General features: G+C 42.0%; 2 protein-coding genes and 1 long non-coding RNA gene across 5 annotated transcripts in view; 1 reads left to right on the forward strand and 2 right to left on the reverse strand.

Annotated features, from left to right (window-relative positions):
• The window catches only part of Pka-C3 (Protein kinase, cAMP-dependent, catalytic subunit 3), a 50,149-nt gene that overhangs the window by 28,603 nt on the left and 3,310 nt on the right, over positions 1–18,236 (reverse strand). For all 3 annotated transcript variants that reach the window (XM_089260498.1, XM_089260499.1, XM_089260497.1), the window contains exon 2: positions 1,244–1,829. In XM_089260498.1, the coding sequence (XP_089116624.1) occupies positions 1,244–1,754 (511 nt within the window). In that variant the 5' untranslated portion in view covers positions 1,755–1,829. The remainder of the gene's footprint in view (positions 1–1,243; positions 1,830–18,236) is intronic.
• The window catches only part of LOC149091574 (uncharacterized), a 178,946-nt gene that overhangs the window by 20,813 nt on the left and 139,897 nt on the right, over positions 1–18,236 (forward strand). The gene's annotated exons all lie outside the window — the stretch shown is intronic.
• LOC149091576 (uncharacterized) lies at positions 2,509–4,659 on the reverse strand. The gene is made up of 2 exons (XM_089259230.1): positions 3,401–4,659; positions 2,509–2,516 (listed from the first exon to the last, which is right to left on the reverse strand). Exons 1-2 carry the CDS (start codon positions 4,644–4,646, stop codon positions 2,509–2,511), a joined length of 1,254 nt encoding a protein of 417 aa, XP_089115356.1. The 5' UTR covers positions 4,647–4,659.

The following is an 18,236-nucleotide window of genomic DNA, read 5'->3' on the forward strand; positions in this document are numbered from 1 at the left end:
AGTTGCCGTTCAAATCCGTGCAGACTCAAGACTCCATCTTGAATCAAGCAGTTACAGCTCATGTACAAAATCTATGCAACTTTGACATTGGTTCTCCTTTGAAACCGAGATACGAATCGAAGCTTCTGTTCTCGTCCTTCCAAAACTTGCCGGTACCCTCCCTTCGTCTCCACTTCCGCAACTCTTAGTGAACAAGAGTTTAGAATTCGGTATAGGTTCAGTTAGTAGCTGTAACTGTAACTTTTCCATTCCGAGTTCTCGACAGCACCACTCCGAAGGAAAGGGTCGGTCTTAATGCTCTGCAGTCATCCCTTAATCATAAGAGCATGAATAATATAAATCGTTCAGGCCCATCATTCAACCAAACCCTTGTCTTCCTTGTGCTGTCCAACCACTTTTCATGCCATGTTCTGACGAGCAAGCGATTCAGTCTCCTAATAAATCGAACTTTCAGCTAAAGATGCCGTTGACCAAAGGTACCAAGCCGCCCGGAACTGACGCAGAGGATTCTACGGTCTCTAGAATTGCGGAGTGATTCTGAGCCTTTCATAGGAGAGACGAATGCGTACGGTGCTAATAAATGAGTACTGCGCGAACTGCGCGAGCACTCCGGGCAAAACTGCCGCAAGGGACGATAAAAAAGATGCCCCTGCATCTCCAGGACGCGAGGACGTTTATTTTCATCATTATAGAATGATCATCTTTATAAAATCGTGGCATTAGCTCGCGTTCTTGCTATTTTATTTTTGGTAGCCAACGCGATTATCCATTCTAAATTTCAGGTTTCTAGCTCTCCAGAAAATGCATTTCCGATTTGCCATAACCCTAGAAGGCCGATCGGGAAAATTTGAACAGTTCATGATACGAGGGCACTTATGAGTATATGATACTATTTTCTCTAGTCTCTAGCTTCAATAGATACGGACAGACGAACGGACAGGAAGACGGAAATTGAAAAAAATTAATATACTCGTTTCACTTTCGTGAATAAGTATAAATATTATAAATATGTAGTTTCTGTGAAGAATGAAACACGCCTCTCTTGGAAAATAGTCTTTAAACTTTAAGTTTTTGATCGTAAAAGCGTAGAAAAACAGATGTTTGTTATGCCCGCCATATGCGTGGATGCATCCATCATATAATTTTCATCTTGAGCTGCGAACGCGAAAGTCGCATAAATTCTTTTACGTGAATGAATAATAATGTTTTAAAATATTTTTTGGAGCATATATTAATTACTCACCGACGGTTTTAATAATCTGAAAATGATCAAAGTAATATTTACGTCCACTCTTTTCAGTTTGATTGCTTCTACTTTCTTCAGATTCATTGTTTGTTTCGTCGTCATCAGATCCGTCCTCTTGTTCGCTATTTTCGGAATCCTCAACATTTATGTCAGTTGCGTCATGACTCTCGTCCTTTTCATCTTTATGAGTGAGACCATGATTAACAGATGTTGTGACGTTATTGTTATTGTTCTTTCTGACACCATCATGCGGGCTTTGCAATTCTTGTGAATTCTGTTCGTCGCTTTTGTCGCTATAGTCAGATTCACTAGAGGTCACACTGAGGTCACTGCCGGTTGCTCGGCCCAATTTAAATGTAAATGTTGCCTCTGTGTTATCCGATGAAGTGCTTGTTGTTGGAATTTCTTTTTTCTTCTGCAGAGCTGCCCATTTTGTTACGTGTGTTTCAGCTCCTGTTAATAGTTTGGACGAGGAACCGTTTTTAGATGATTGCGAATTTTTGCTCATACCTGTGAGTGAAATGCAAAATAGCGCACAAGTTTATATTGACATAAAGCCAATTTTTTCCTTCCGATCTAGATTCTATATAAAAAAATGTAATGAAGAAATGTAAAAAAAAATGTAATAAAAAACAAGTAAGATTGTTGTAGTCGGGCGTTACCGATTACGGAATACTCATTCATACTCATAGCTGTTTTGCTCTCATACTGTAGAAAATTCAGTTTTTCTCGATTTGCCACGCCCCTACTGGGTGAAGATACTTCATTTTTGGCCAACTCGTAGAACAAACTAACTAACTAAATTTGCATGCTTACGTTCAAAAAATCAATAAATTACAGGGTATTTTTCGATATGCCATGTCCCTAAAAAGGCGTAACAATATTAATTTGGGAATCAATAGAGGAGGTTTCTAATAACTTAGCCATACAAATTTTAATCAATATACTCATTTAACTTTCGTGAATGAGTTTATATATAAAGAAAAAATTTATTTCAGCAAATAATCCACACAGTACACTAAAAAAACGGAATCATTTATCGATTATTATTGATAAAAAATAAATGAAATGAGTTTTCACACAATTTTAATAAAATAGCAACATGCGACCACTCAACTCGCCTTGAGTCATTATTTGTTTGTCTTAGCGACCTTATGGTCGCCGAGATCAGAAGATATAAGAGCTACAGGCTTGCCATTTTGTTTATCTACTTATTTATTTAAAAAGATATTGACAAAACAATAGTCGACTAAAACTATGACTCAATAACCTAAAAAAAAGTAAAAAAGATTATTCCAATAGTATCACCAACCCGATGGGAATATTCTATTTGCCGATCCGACCAGCTATGCCTCACTTTACAGCCAAACAGTGATATTATTTCAAATATTAAAAGGAAGTGTTAAAATGAAAACTTAAAATAGTTATTAAATATAGTTACAATTATAATAATTCTTAAGGTAAAAATTAGTAAACAACAAGTGAGAAAGTTCCAGACGAGACTGCTCAAATAAAAGATTCCCTCAATCCCTCGAGCAACCGATATTTCAATTATTATTCGCACATGCACACATATCGCGTGTGCTGCATATCTAAAAACCGATCACCAACGAAAGCTTTGGATGGCATAACACCTTTCGAGGCGTTTACTGGGCTGAAGCCAGGTGAACGAATACACTTGACCATGATGGTGTTTAGTTTCGTATTGATCTTTATTCTTCTGAGCCCGGGTTTATATACCCAGACTCATGCATAATTTCAACCCTTAAATCTAATGTATCTATTGCTGAGTGTGTAAGGCTCAGCATTGGGCTATTACATATTCTTATCTTATCGCTGAGTGTGTAAGACTCCGCGTTGGTCTATTAGCTATTCTTATCCTATCGCTGAGTTTGTAAGGCTCAGCGCTCGTCTCCTTCGTAATCTGACTCTGGGGTTGCAAGGGTTGGTCTTCATTTGTATATTTATGCAGTCCGTACATGTGGTCCTTATCGCTATCACAGCGCACTACCTGCTAGTCGCTGAGTGCGTCGGAGGCATGTATACGATCATCGTATATTCATATGTTCATGCCTGAACATTCTGCGGGGGGGCAAGTGTGTGACTTCCGGAATTGCTGTCTGTGGAAATCTAAATAATATACAGGACAAATACAAATTTGATAATTGTTAATATTCTTGACGAAATGATCATCAATCCAATCCTTATGATCGTGCCTGAACATTCTGCGGGGCCCAGAGTGTGTGACATCCAGATAAACCGAGTGTGCCACCAGTACCTTGGACTTTTGCTTAGGCGGCGGCTCCCATGCCAAATGAAGTCGAGCCTCTTTGAAGAACTTCCGCGGCTTTTGGGTGTCATCATTTGTTGCATTAGTATAGCTGAGTGCATCTGTTGAGGAAGTTGTCAATCGTTTCATTGTTGCCGAAGCCAAAGCCTCCAAATGGTAGATATCCTTCGTTTGATCCTGATGCTTTAGAACAGATATTGATTCGCTTGTAGTGGTTATGGTTGTTTCCTTTAAAATGTTGCTGCTACTTCCAATTGAATCCCTTTCCGATGTAATTGTACTTGCAGTTTTAGTCTCCATAGTTGGTAGCGCTGCTGTGGTCATCACTGGAGAGTTTGAGTCGGTATTGTCGCTGTTCTCTTCAGCTGCACATCCAGCCGCTGTTGCAGTCTCCGCAGAAGTTTGCTCTTCCGTCGTGCGGCCAACTGTGGAAATATTATCCATTGGTCGAACTTCCAATTGGATATCTGTTGATGTATCTTGAGCGATACTCAACGTCGATGTCGAAGTTGTGGCAGAAATTCCATTCTCGTCCTCATCTTCTATGCCCTCCGAATCCAATATCGGAGTTGGTGGAGCCCAGATCTTCTTAATTGGTCTCTTGTCTTCACCCAGCTTTGTTTTTGTTGTTACTACTTGAACATTATTTTCTTGTTCTGTAGATTCAGTTATATTTCTTCCCATGTGTGGGCTTGCCGGCGGGTTGAAATCCCACTTTTTGAACACAATTGCATCCAAAGCTGCCTGAGATGCTAGCATCTCATCAGCGGTGACCTCGTCACTGTTATCGGAGGTGCTCACGCAATTTCGGATACTGCCTTCATCATCATTCTTCAGCAGTTCCTTGTCCACTGGCAAATAACGTTTGTAGCGTCTGCATAAACAGTCCCACGCTATCACGTCTATGCCATCGATTTCATGGACACGCTTTTCATATTTAACCTCCAAATCGGTAAGCGTTGACTGGACTTTATTCCAGAGGAACTCTAGCGTTTCTTTGCTGTCTAGAGCATCCTCCTGGTTGCTGAGCTCAATGTTGGCCTGCACTTCTTCAATGTGCAGCCATACTCTTTGAACTCTTTTGTCCAAAAGGTTAAACAACTTTACCATTGGGCTCGACCAACCGAATAAAAACATCTCATGCTTTGATGTTTCCGGTCTTGTTTCCCAGCTATAAAGTTGGTCTGTCTCTATGGCGTGATCAGTAATTTTTGTTCTGATTTCTGCCATTATGCCATCAAATATTTCTCGTTAAATATTGATGGTTGACGACACAGTTGTTTGTTTATTGTAGATCCATTGGCTTTTCCCGTTGGAGGTTTTTTTTGATTCGATCACTAGGTTGATCTTGCTGTGCCTCGACCTACAGCTTGGGTTGGTAAGCCAATGCACAAATCTACAATTATTTAGAACTTCACTTTGTACTAAACACAAACACTTTTCTTTGTGGACTGCATCGAAGTATTAAAATACTTCATCCTGCTCGAAGGACCATGAACGAATACACTTGACTTTTTTTCTTTATTCTTCTGAGCCCGGGTTTATATACCCAGACTCATGCATAATTTCAACCCTTAAATCTAATGTATCTATTGCTGAGTGTGTAAGGCTCAGCATTGGGCTATTACATATTCTTATCTTATCGCTGAGTGTGTAAGACTCCGCGTTGGTCTATTAGCTATTCTTATCCTATCGCTGAGTTTGTAAGGCTCAGCGCTCGTCTCCTTCGTAATCTGACTCTGGGGTTGCAAGGGTTGGTCTTCATTTGTATATTTATGCAGTCCGTACATGTGGTCCTTATCGCTATCACAGCGCACTACCTGCTAGTCGCTGAGTGCGTCGGAGGCATGTATACGATCATCGTATATTCATATGTTCATTCTGAACACCAGGAGTCAAACAAAGTTGAGAGTGTTTGGATGTACAGCAATCGCACTCGAAAAGATACAAAGAAGAAAATCCAGGATAAAGGAAAAGAGTGTACTACGGTCGGATATTCACAGTCGTCAAAGGCATATCGACTGTTTGATAATAACACAGGTGACGTGCAAATCAGCAGAAACGTATATTTCATCGAGGATAGCGTATCTGAGTCAACCAAGATAGCTACCGGCACGATAAAGGTTGAAGATGATAATGCTGATCATGAGGGCATACAAGAGAATTATTCCAATACGGAAGAGTAACTTGATGATGATGCTGACGAACCTGAACAGCCAAGAAGAGTTGGCCTAAAATAATCAGAACGGGCTTGAAGGGACGGCCAACTAAACAATAAACGTAGAAAATGTCATGTGAAGCAATAAGATTAAAGTTCCTTTAACCGTGTACCAAGCACAATCGAGTCCATAAGCATTATAACGAATTAATGTATAATACACATGGCACCTGGTTTAATTACCACATGATCCCATAGGCTGTAAATGGGTGTTTACTTTAGAGACGAATTAACCTGGAGAAGTCGAGCGCTATAAAGCGCGCTTGGATGCAGCCAGAGGTATGGCATCGTCTTCAAAGAGACGTATTCTCCAGTAGTGCGCTATAGTACAATACGTATGATCCTGGCTATGCCTGCATGTACATAAACTTGATGTTTCGACGGCATACCTAAACGCTATTCTGGAAGAAGATATCTAGATGCTAAAATGACTATTCTGGATGCGTGTTGAAGCATAAAAGGTCGCTGTACAGCCTGAAGTAAGCTGGTCTGGTTTGGAATACTATGTTGAATGGCTTTCTAAAAGGGATGTAGGGCACGCGAGAGCGAGCCATGTCTGTATACCAAGTGCTCAGATGAGCAGACGATAAACCTGATTGCGATATACGTTGGTGATATTATACTGGCGTGTTTAAGCAGGGGTTAGTAAGCGGCTATATCTTCTGAGTTTCAAGTAGTAAACAAGGGTAAACTAACGAAATTTCTGGGCCATGAAATCCAACGAGAGAGAGAGAGAGACGTTTAAGCTCGTTGTTCTTTATATAATGTATATTGCGCTATGCACACTACTGGACATCTTACATTCAGTGTGCAAGCATGCACAAAGGAATTCGAATCCAAAGCAAGTTCTGAGGTATCTGCATGATTCGGAGTGCCGGGAAAGTCAACGCGAGTGGTAAATCAGGACTCCCAGGAGTTCAAAGGACAGCAAGGACATCGTGGGAACAGCAAGGACATCGTGGTAACAGCAAGGACATCCAGTGGGAATCCTTGCGACAACGAAAGGGGCAACCAGCATCATCAGCGGCACCGATCAGGACATCGGTGCATATCAGCGACTTAAGCGAGGCCTGCACATCTGAGTAAGTTCACGTAGCCGTGCGCAAGAGAAGTGTTTGTGGGTGAAAACGAAGCTAGTGTTGTGCTGTGAGCGAGTGGGATAGTAGGAGCGGCCTGCATATCTGAGCGAACCGCCAGAGTTTTGTTCAGACCGAAGTCCTGGCGTTTCCCGAATCGTCCCGGTAAACTAGCGTGCTTTAGCACAATACTCTCGCAGCCGGAGTGCGTTGAACCAGCGCTCGGTAGGTGTGCTTCGCTAAAGCCAACCATCAGCGAGCCAGCATAACTTTAAGTGACGTGTACATTTTAAACTTATTCAAGAGAATATATATTTACGCTATAAAACCTAAATTCACAAGTGACTAATTATTATCGCAGGGGCTTCAACAAATAAATTTGTTGGCACGAATCCACAGTCAGCTGAAACTAGCCCAGCTTAGACTCGGGAACCGAAGGTTCGTTACAACTGGCGCCCAACGTGGGGCCCTGCGATAAGAGTTTAATTAGAAATTGTGACTATGGGGCGAGCGTGGGTATATAACTTGAAAAAGGATGAAGTGTTGAGTTATGGTGACGAGCTCGGAGTGAGCTTGTCAGGCACACTGGACGCTATGCGGAGGCAGTTCGGCGAGTGGGTTGAGAGGAATGAAGGTAGCATTCCTTACTCACTGAGGATCGCCGAGCATGGAGCATGAGTCGAATGCATGGATTCCGTGCCTCGCTGAGAGATGAGGCAACGACCGCCGTAGTTGACGACAACATGGAGACAGAGCTGGCGCATGTGGCGCGGCTCTGTGTGCCTTCCACGAGTGCAGCGGCACGGCTGCAGGACACGCGACAGGGTGCACCCCGTCCACCCCGCAACCAGAAATCAGGCCACAAGGACTCGGCAGCACAGCCCAAGAATATCCAAAGGTGGCCAAACAAGTGCGAGAGTGGAGCTTCCGCTTTGATGGCACCACAAAGCCTTTGGAGTTCTTGGAGCAGGTGGAGTGGTCGGCGGACACATATGGCCTGGATCTGGACATGATCCCGAGGGCGATGCCAGAGCTGCTGAAAGGCATGGCCTTGAAGTGGTACGTGGCCAACAACAGGCACTGGACGGCGTGAGCGACGTTTGTGCGTAGCTTCCAGAAGTTCTTCTTGCCCAGAGGCTACCTAGAGAAGCTGGAGGACGACGTCAAACGCCGGAGGCAGATGGTAGACGAGAGCTTCAAGGTCTACATGGTGGAGATTCAGACTCTCATTTGGCCTCTGCGCTATGGAGCAGAACATGAGATGAAGCGCATCTATAATAACAGTCTGCCTGATCTGCGTGCCTACGCCCGCCCGTATCAGTTCCATAATCTGGTGGAATTGATGCACCTGGCAGACGAGTTCGAGGAGCTGGAGAGGGACCGCGAGAGGTTGCGGCAGCAGCCACGGCCGGGCCGGACACGATTTATGGCTATGGACGACTCTGGAGGCGAGGTGGAGTATCGCCGCATGGAGGATGAGGCGAGGCCTTCACCAGGCGCAGCCAGAACAAGGACACACATCCCGAATCCAACCAGGGCATGCCGAGTGTGTGGTCAGGAGGGGCACCGCGTTTTGAGGTGCCGCAACAAGGCACTGGATTTCTGCTGGCAGTGCGGGCGCATTGGGGTGAGAACGTTTGCTTGTTGCCAGTCGGGAAACGAGCAGCGGCACCCGCCATCCAGGGAGCGGGAGCAGCGGCCAGGAGCCCCCAGGCGCTAGTGGGCCGTCTTCAGGGCGAAGGCAGCCAGATGACAGCGATTGTGGCCATTGGAGCCACCCAACAAAAAGCCACAATCGACACTGGAGCCACAAGCAGCTTTATAAGCGAAAAGCTTGCTGACAGGCTCAGAGGAGTGGGCATGGTGCGTGCAACACGGCGGCGCATACGATTAGCGAACGGCAGTTGCAGTCATGTGGACTCGCAGCTGGAGACGACGATCAGCCTGGGGAATCAGCAAAGCTAAATCCCGTTGTTGATTCTAATAGGAGTGATCGACGATCTGGTGCTGGGCTGGGATTTCTTGGCCAGCATGGGCACTGGAGTGCGGTGGCTTGACGCTGAGGATCAAGCCAAGAATTTCACAGTCGAGCGGACAGTCAGAGGAGAAGCTGTCCGTGGCTGTGGCCAGCGTGAAGGCGAGCCCAGAGACGCCAGTGGAGGCGAACATGAAGCAGCCAACGCCTATGCACAAAGACCGGAGGTGGATGCTTTTCTGAGCCATGTGTGGATTTTCGACAGCTGAACAGCAGATCCATTAAGGATGCATACCCGTTGCCGCGTGTGCATCACATTTTGGATCAGCTGCGAGAGACGCGCTACATCAGCAGCCTAGATTTGAAGGAGGCAGCAGTGGAAGCCGGCCGTAGGTGACAAGGTGTGGGCAAAGGAACGCCACTTGTCGAATGCCACAGAGGGATTTGCAGCAAAACTGGCACCACGCCATGGAGGCCCTTATATAGTGGCCAGTTTTGTGTCACCAGTAATCTGCCGGATCAGGTCGGAGGCCGATAAACGGACCAGGACTGCGCATGTGGCGGATCTCAAGCCGTGGAGAGGAGACACGGGTGAGCATTAAAGCTGTTTCGTTTTTTTTTTCCCAAAAAAAAGGGAGTGAATACACAGCGAAGTGTATTGCTTCTAATTTAAGCGCAGAAAGAAGAATACGAGAAAAAAAAAACCACAGCAAAAATTGAGTCAAAAGTGCAAAATTTCGGCTGCGAAATGCATCTGTGGCTGGAAAACTACAGTTGCCATCGGGAAAATTACGGTGTATTGGGTGCGTAACAACAATTTGTTTGAACTGCGCTCGCACGACAGCAAGCAGTGTACAGTACTGCACCGAAAAACTTAGCTGCCAGTGCATGTGCAATGCACTATAAACAGATACAACAACAAAGCAGTGCAAGTGCAAGCAAGCGCGCGCTGCCGAAATTATATTTCTAACGAAAGCGATCGCATTCCAGGCGAAAATTGCTGCACACCCACACCCACAGCGAAGCGAGAGCAAGCGAGCGTAGGCCCGGGTCAAGGGACTACGTCGACTACTCAGCGATCGCTAGCGCACGAAGTCAAAGTGAGCGACAACTAAAATCGCACAAACAAAAATCACAGCGACAACTAAAACCGCCAACAACAAAACACACAGCGGCATGTAAAACTATCGCTAGCGAAGAGATGACAACAACAATGCAACGCCAATAACAATTCAGTACCGTAACAGTACCGTAGCCATAAGGCAGCGAAGGCTAGAGTGGGCTGAGCGCAGGACACAGGACCCGTTAGGTGCTGCCGCCTAAGCAGCGGCGCGCGGCAGCATAGGGTATAAAACGGGCATGTGGCCATCAGGCCGGTTTCTTTTTTTGGATGAGTTACCAGAGTGCACCGACGGCGTTCGAGTGCGCTGCCCACTTGTGTCAAGTGTTCGAGTGGACACGAGAAGCACGCAGCCATAGGTTGGGTTGCCCGTTGGGAGTCCTGGCCACCGTCGATGCCTGCCACGCGACGAATGCAACCGGATGTCCGTGCTTGGGCGTAGGCGCGTTTTGCTGACCGAATCCTCGCGCACTGGCCAGCGACTTTGCTGCGAGCTGTGCGCGAATGAGGAGTGGCCGCAAAATGCCAGCCGGCGTCAAAGTTCGCCAACTCCCAACAGAGAGAAGGCATGGGTACTTGCTGCGAAGAAATTTCAATTTTCGTGAGCTGGCAGCTCAGAACTGCTGCTTGTGCTCACATGCATACACACATATACACATTTGAGAGAGCAAAGAGCATCGAGAGAGAGAGAGAAAGCAAGGGAAACATTGAGCATAGAGGGATCTTTTGTTCAACATTTGACCATTTCGATCGAGCGCGTGAAGCGAAATGATTGTGCTCTCGTATATTTTCGTAGCTCGAGCCGAGCGAATTCATAGCCGTCTAGGGCGCTAAAGTCCCAGAAAAAGCGTGCAAAAAGAGAAATAATCGAAAAATTGATTTTTTTTTTTGTCAGCCTCATTTGAATATTATTAGACCTGGAAGCTTCAGATGAAGTGTATATACATACGATGAATACAAACATTTTGTAGTCAACAGATTTTGGATACCACACAATCTTCGTCCCCAATTTGTAAAAAATGCATTTCAAATACTAGAGACTTGTATTTGGGAATGTACATATTTTAAAACATTATGATTACGTTCTGAAAGTTTCATTAAGATTGTACGTCTAGAAATTAAATTATTTAATAAATAAATTCTCATAATATTGCCAACAGTGCAGCGCAGCCCAATCGCAGTCGCTGCTTACTGCGAAGTTAGCAGAGCGCGTTTTTATAAGTGCGTGCGGATGCATGGTTATGTATGTATATGAGCATATAAAATGATGTGCCTATAGAATGCATTTGCAGTATAGAATGATTAGAATATCAGATTGGAGGGTTCAGAGTATCTTGTAGTCGAGCAGTCTCGACTAAGATTTATTCTGCTATTCGGGGCGGACACAAATCCAACAAATCAAAAACCATTAAAATTGGTCCAGTAGATCTCAAGTTATAAAACTTGTAATAAACACAACTTAGTTTTATATACATATATACAAATCAAATCAATTACTTTAGAATTAACAAGTAAGAAAACTCTAGTCGAGAGCGCTCGACTAGATACTACCCTGAACCAAACTAATAGAAAAGCACATTTAGTATGGTTCAAATTTCAATTTCGATGTATTCAAAAATATAAATGAAATAGAAAACTCGTTAAATCCAATATATAACAATTTTGAAGCAATGAAAAGAAACCTGCGTTTGAACCCGAGATCTCGCGATCGAATGCCGCGCCTTCTACCATGACGCTACCCCTCTGTTCGAATTTGCAATGTCAAAACTGAAAAAGATTCACTGCTGGAGCGCCATCTAGCAAATCTAAGCCAAACTAACTGCTGATGTGACTTTTAGAATGTGCAAGAACAACCAAACTAATAAAAACGTACATATGTATAGTATGGTTAAAATTTCAATTTCGATTTTTTTTTTTTAAATATAAGAAAAATAGAAAATTCATTTAATCAAATATATAAAAATTTTGAAGCAATTAAATGAAAACTACAACACGCACTGGGTTTGAACCCTAGAGTTCGCGATCGAGCGCCACGCCCTCTACCATGACACCAGCCCTCTGTTAGGATTTGCAATGTCAAAACTGAAAAAGATTCACTGATGCAACGCCATCTAGCAGAACTAAACGAAACTAACTGCTGATGTGAATCTAAGAATGTGCTAGAAGATGTTTGAATGCATGTGTGCACACGTATAGGAAAACTGCTGTATCTGCAGCACATGCGCTTGTTAATTGGCCAATCATTTTCTTATTTTTTACCGTCGATTGACTAAACCGAATTTAATGAAACTTTCAGCATATGATCTACATATTCTATTAAATAATTGACAAATTTGAAAAAATTAAAAATCATTCAGAATTAGCTACAGTGGCATCTGCCTTGATTGATAATGTTTTTAATCGATAACAAAATATCTGGAATAGTTATCGATTTTTAAAGATAAACTCGACATCCGGTCATTTAAAAAAAAATAATCAAGTCCTCTAGCTCTTATATCTTCTGAAATCGACGCGTTCAAACATACGGACAGACGGACGGACGGACAGACAGACAGGGCTAAATCGACTCAGCTCGTCGCCCTGATCAATAATATATATCCTTTGTGGGGTCTGCCACGCCTCCTTCTGCCTGTTAAATACATTTCAACAAAATCATTATACCCTGATTTCCCATTTTTAATGTATTCAGGGTATAAAAATATGAATTTATTTTCCTGAGCCTATGTCTTGGTTGCGTTCGTTCAGCTTGTCAAATGTGAACACATGTTCATGTTTTATTTTTGTGGAGAAGTGTAAGTCAGACAATCATGAATATAACAAAAATTAAATATAAAGATATATATTCATATGCATGGATGTGTGTGACTAGTGAATGATATCAAATACCAATGACTGTCCCGGAATAACCTCGTGTTACCCCTTGTATAATACTCGACAGTTGTGCATTGGCAAATGCATACATCTATATTATAGCCATAATCTAAAAGTTTCATGAAGATTGCCCACCTACAAGAGAAGTTATGAATCAATTAAGTTCCCATAGCAAGCCCCGCATTTGCTTCAGTGTGTTTTATGCAGTTGATTTATGCGTGCGTATGCCTGTGTGTGTGCATGTGCGAATAATTATTGAAATATCAGTTGCTCGAAGGATTCAGAGGATCTCGTGTTTGAGCAGTCTCGACTAGAGCTTTCTTAGAGCTTTCTTCTTGTTTTATTTTAAGACAGTCTAAGTTTCATAAGAATAATAACATTTATAACTATCTTCTATGTTCTGTGCTTCATACATATGTACGTATGTATGTACACTATGCAACTAAAGTCACCGTACCCCTAATAAATTTTTACGAAACACTCTGTAGCTTCGTCAAATTTTAATAAAACATAAAAGTTCTAATCAAAAAATGTATTAACTACACAATACAATTTTAATAATAGCAATATTTTATTGTAGTCCAATATTATAACTTAAAAACTAAAGATATTCACATATTTGCGCTTATAATTTATTAATCAATATTAATTAACGGTAATTATGATATTACTTACTAAAATTATAAACTTAGTATCTGCTGAGATATCCCTTCATTTTAATCACCTCTCGATTCTCTGATTTGGCATTGTCATAACTAGTTTTTCGATAAATTCATTACCAAGTCCGCACCACTCTCGATGCAATGCCTTTTTTAGCAGGTTTTTGTTGCTGATGTGGTGTTTGCGGATTTTTTGTTTAGCATATTCTGTATTGAATTCCTGTCGGGACTCTGTTGTGGCGTCTCCAATGATTGAGGTGGTTTGTAGGCGTGGAAGAGACGGGTATTCATTGCCTTATGCCTGGGCTCATTATCTTGTTGGAAGTAATAGTCTGACCCTACACCAAGTTTTTCAGCGCTGTAGGTATATCGGTCCATCGATCCGTCAACAAACCCCAAGCTGCCAACGCCCGATCGTCCTCTTTGTATTTATTGGATTTAGGGCCTCTCCAGGTCTTCTCTACACGCGTAACCGCCCGTCCGAACCAAAAATATTGAAATTTGACTCGTCTGAGAAGATCACCTTATGTCAAAAATCAATTGGCTTGTCAACGTACGCGGTAGCAAAATGCAAGCGCTTTTCTTCTATTGACAAAACTTACGTATAGCTTTTTAAGGGTAGTCTAAGACTTCAATTCATATGATGTTATAGCCTTACGAATGGTTTGCGGGTGTACATCTTTCTGAGAAATATTGATTATCTCTGTTGCAATCTTTACAGCACTGGAAAATAGATTCTTTTCCATCAAATGCTTTATTTGGCGTTTATTGCTCCTTTGTGTAGACATGCAATATCAGTCCTCGTTATTCTAAAGTTAACTCTTTACGAGGCATTTTTACGAAGAAATAAGTTAATTTTGTCAAAAAAAAAAAAAAAAATTATGCACGCCAATAAGCAACAAATTTAAAGATATTGCACACGTTTCAAAAATTACCGTTATGTTTTGGAACAACTTTGGCGCCAGACAATGCGACGCAGGCAAGAGTACGCTGACTTTGTAAATATTTTTAATTTTTTAGTTATAATGTTAGACGAAAATAAAATATTGCTATTATTTAAATTGTACTGTATAGCTAAAACATTATTTTATCACCCTTCATCAAAACTTTTATGTTATATTAAAATTTGACGAAGTTACAGGGTGTTTCGTGAAAATTTATAAGGTGTACGGTAACTTTATCATATTATATATATTATATATTATTATTATATTATATTTTACATTCATTACCAAGTAAATTAGATATTTTAATAGGAAGGTGCAAACTTAAATAAAAGAGCTTATAGCTTCTGAGATCGACGAGTTCAGACATACAGACAGACAGACGGACAGTACTAAATTCACTCAGCTCGTTGCTTTAATCAAGAATATACCTACTCGATCGATAAGTCTCGGCCGCGACTTGTTCAAAACATATAATTTTCTCAATTGCAACTAGTAACAAGTAAGAAGGCTCTAGTCGAGCTTGAGCAGTCAACCCTGAACCCTCCAGGCTGATTTTTTAATCATCCTGCACTTATTTTATGCACACATATGTACATATACTTGCATCCACATGCACGCACAAGCCCGCGCTCTGCTATCTGCGCAGTAAGCAGCGACTGCGCTTGTGCAGTATCAAAATAAAACTCATTAAAGTGCAACATTCACAAGATTTTGCTAATAACTATTAATAAGAGTAAATTCAAGCTTATACAAATCTTTCTGGATCGCTAAATAAAGCCTCCACACTACGAAATAAAATAACTTATATGTAGCATTAAATATGTAGGACACATAAATTTGTTACTTATTTTCGACTATGCTAATCTGCCATGCCTCCTTTAGAATGCCAATTCGTCCGAATGCCTATGTGTGTCTACGTGTTTCTTGTGTAAGCAGACAGACGCGAAGAAAATATCAGTTCCTCGAAAGGGCTTATGGGATCTCGTAGTCGATAAGTCTAGAGCTTTCTTACTTGTTTTAAAAGGCGTATTTCAAGTACTACAGATTAGTGCTTTGGCGAATGCATGCATATCCATGTTATTATCAGAACCTGAAAGTTTCATGAAAATAGTCCATCGACAAAAAGGTGATTAAGCAATTAAATTCCCAAAGTAAGACCACACTGCAGCCAATGCGTCTTTATGCGTGCCTGTGTATTCCTGTGCGTATAATTGTGTTATTAAAATATCAGTTATTTTAAGGGTTCAGGGGATCTGGTAGCAGTCTCGATTAGAGCTTTATTACATGTTATATGTATGTAGCATATACACTTGCTCACAGAACTCTGCGTACACAAATCCATATTTTTAAGTTTACATGTATATTGTATTGAATAACAATTTTTATTTATTTATTAACATAATTATGTTTTTATTTTTTTATTAAACCTTTACCTAACATTAGAAAAAAACTATAAACAAAAAATGACACCTCAAAAGTCTGCGTACACTTTAAGTTTGCTGTGTACAACCACTAACCAGAGAACACATAGACTAGACAACTAGTGGAAAGCTTTTTGCACGCTTTTTCTTGGACTTTAGCACCCCAGACTGCTTTGAATTCGCTCGGCGAATTACTTTTAGGCTCGAGCAACGAAAATATACGAAAGCACAATCATTTCGCTTCACGCGCTCGACCGAGATGGTCAAATGTTGAACAAAAGATCCTTCTATGCTCAATCTTTCCCTTGCTCTCTCTCTCTCTCGATGCTCTATGCTCTCTCAAATGTGTATATGTGTGTATGCATGTGAGCACAAGCAGCAGCTCTGAGCTGCCAGCTCACGAAAATTGAAATTTCTTCGCAGCAAGAACCCATGCCTTCCCTTCTGTGTGAAGAGTATACCGAACTTATCAAACCGTTTAACAAGCTCGTACAATATATGTATATATGTTTTCGATATTACTTGTGGGAAGGGTATAAAAGCGTTGCTGCTCATCATGAAAATGCTTTCGCGACGAATGTGCACGCACACACTCTCCCTTGCTACATGTATTGTGAACATTTGTGTGCCTGTGTGCATAGCTCTTGCTGCCTGTAGCAATTTCAGAGCCCCGAATTCGCATTTGGTAGATCTTGTGAACTACTCACACATGCATACATACATATGTTTGATTGTGTGTACGCAGAAGCCGCGATGCTCACAAATGTTGGGGTGATCATTGTAGAAGCCTTTGACTGCCTTTGTGCCTTTATATGTGCGTGTGTGTATGTGCATGTGTGTAAGCATGGGACATGAGCATTGGCGTGTGCCTACCTCAACTTAAAATTGTGCGAACGATTTTGGGTTTTGAATTGAAGAGGCGCGCTTATATTTCAGTAGCTGACTGACTACACTGACAAGTGCACTTGCATTTTTTACACTTTTTTTTTACTTGCATGCACCTGTAAATGTATGTACATACAAATATGCAAGGGATCGATAATCGCATCCCATTTTGCCCACTGATCAGATACTACATTTTTTAAAAATGCATTCTGATAGGCTAACTCACGATCATTTAAATCAGGTGCTTAAATACATATATACCGCGAGTAACTTGGCTGTCCCTATACCACACACACATATGTATGTATATACATACATACACATGTGCGTGAGTTACTCTTCGGTCACAGTGCCACAAAGTATTGGGATGTGACAAGTGACAAGTGCACTTTAGTCAGTCAGCTACTAAAATATAAGCACAATTTTAAGTTGAGGTAGGCACACGCCAATGCTCATGTCCCATGCTTACACACATGCACATACACACACGCACATATAAAGGCACAAAGGCAGTCAAAGGCTTCTACAATGATCACCCCAACATTTGTGAGCATCGCGGCTTCTGCGTACACACAATCAAACATATGTATGTATGCATGTGTGAGTAGTTCACAAGATCTACCAAATGCGAATTCGGGGCTCTGAAATTGCTACAGGCAGCAAGAGCTATGCACACAGGCACACAAATGTTCACAATACATGTAGCAAGGGAGAGTGTGTGCGTGCACATTCGTCGCGAAAGCATTTTCATGATGAGCAGCAACGCTTTTATACCCTTCCCACAAGTAATATCGAAAACACATATACATATATTGTACGAGCTTGTTAAACGGTTTGATAAGTTCGGTATACTCTTCACACAGAAGGGAAGGCATGGGTTCTTGCTGCGAAGAAATTTCAATTTTCGTGAGCTGGCAGCTCAGAGCTGCTGCTTGTGCTCACATGCATACACACATATACACATTTGAGAGAGCATAGAGCATCGAGAGAGAGAGAGCAAGGGAAAGATTGAGCATAGAAGGATCTTTTGTTCAACATTTGACCATCTCGGTCGAGCGCGTGAAGCGAAATGATTGTGCTTTCGTATATTTTCGTTGCTCGAGCCTAAAAGTAATTCGCCGAGCGAATTCAAAGCAGTCTGGGGTGCTAAAGTCCAAGAAAAAGCGTGCAAAAAGCTTTCCACTAGTTGTCTAGTCTATGTGTTCTCTGGTTAGTGGTACAACGCAGGAATTTGTTAGTTTTAACACCTCGGCCAAACGGCCAGGCATTGAGTCAACCAGCTTTTTAGTGTCCTCTGCCATTATTTTGCCCCATTCCTGCATCATGACCTCCTTCAGCATGTTCTTAGACCTTATGGTGTGCTGCCGAATCTTACGCTCGAGTAAGTCCCATAGATGCTCAATAGGATTTAGGTCTGTGGACTGGGGAGGCGTTCGGAGTTGGCTTTTTACATTGTAAAGTAGCCAGAGCTTTACATTGTGGGCTGTATGCTTCGGATCATTGTCTTGTTGGAAGCTAAATTCGCCCT

Source organism: Drosophila navojoa, chromosome 4 (assembly GCF_054131105.1).
Source record: "Drosophila navojoa isolate 15081-1374.11 chromosome 4, UAZ_NAV_1.0, whole genome shotgun sequence".
NCBI classification, from domain to species: domain Eukaryota; kingdom Metazoa; phylum Arthropoda; class Insecta; order Diptera; family Drosophilidae; genus Drosophila; species Drosophila navojoa.

What these genes read in the sequence shown, in the direction of transcription:
- LOC149091576 (XM_089259230.1), bottom strand. Translation starts at nt 4,646, where the DNA reads ATGGTAAAGTTGTTTAACCTTTTGGACAAAAGAGTTCAAAGAGTATGG.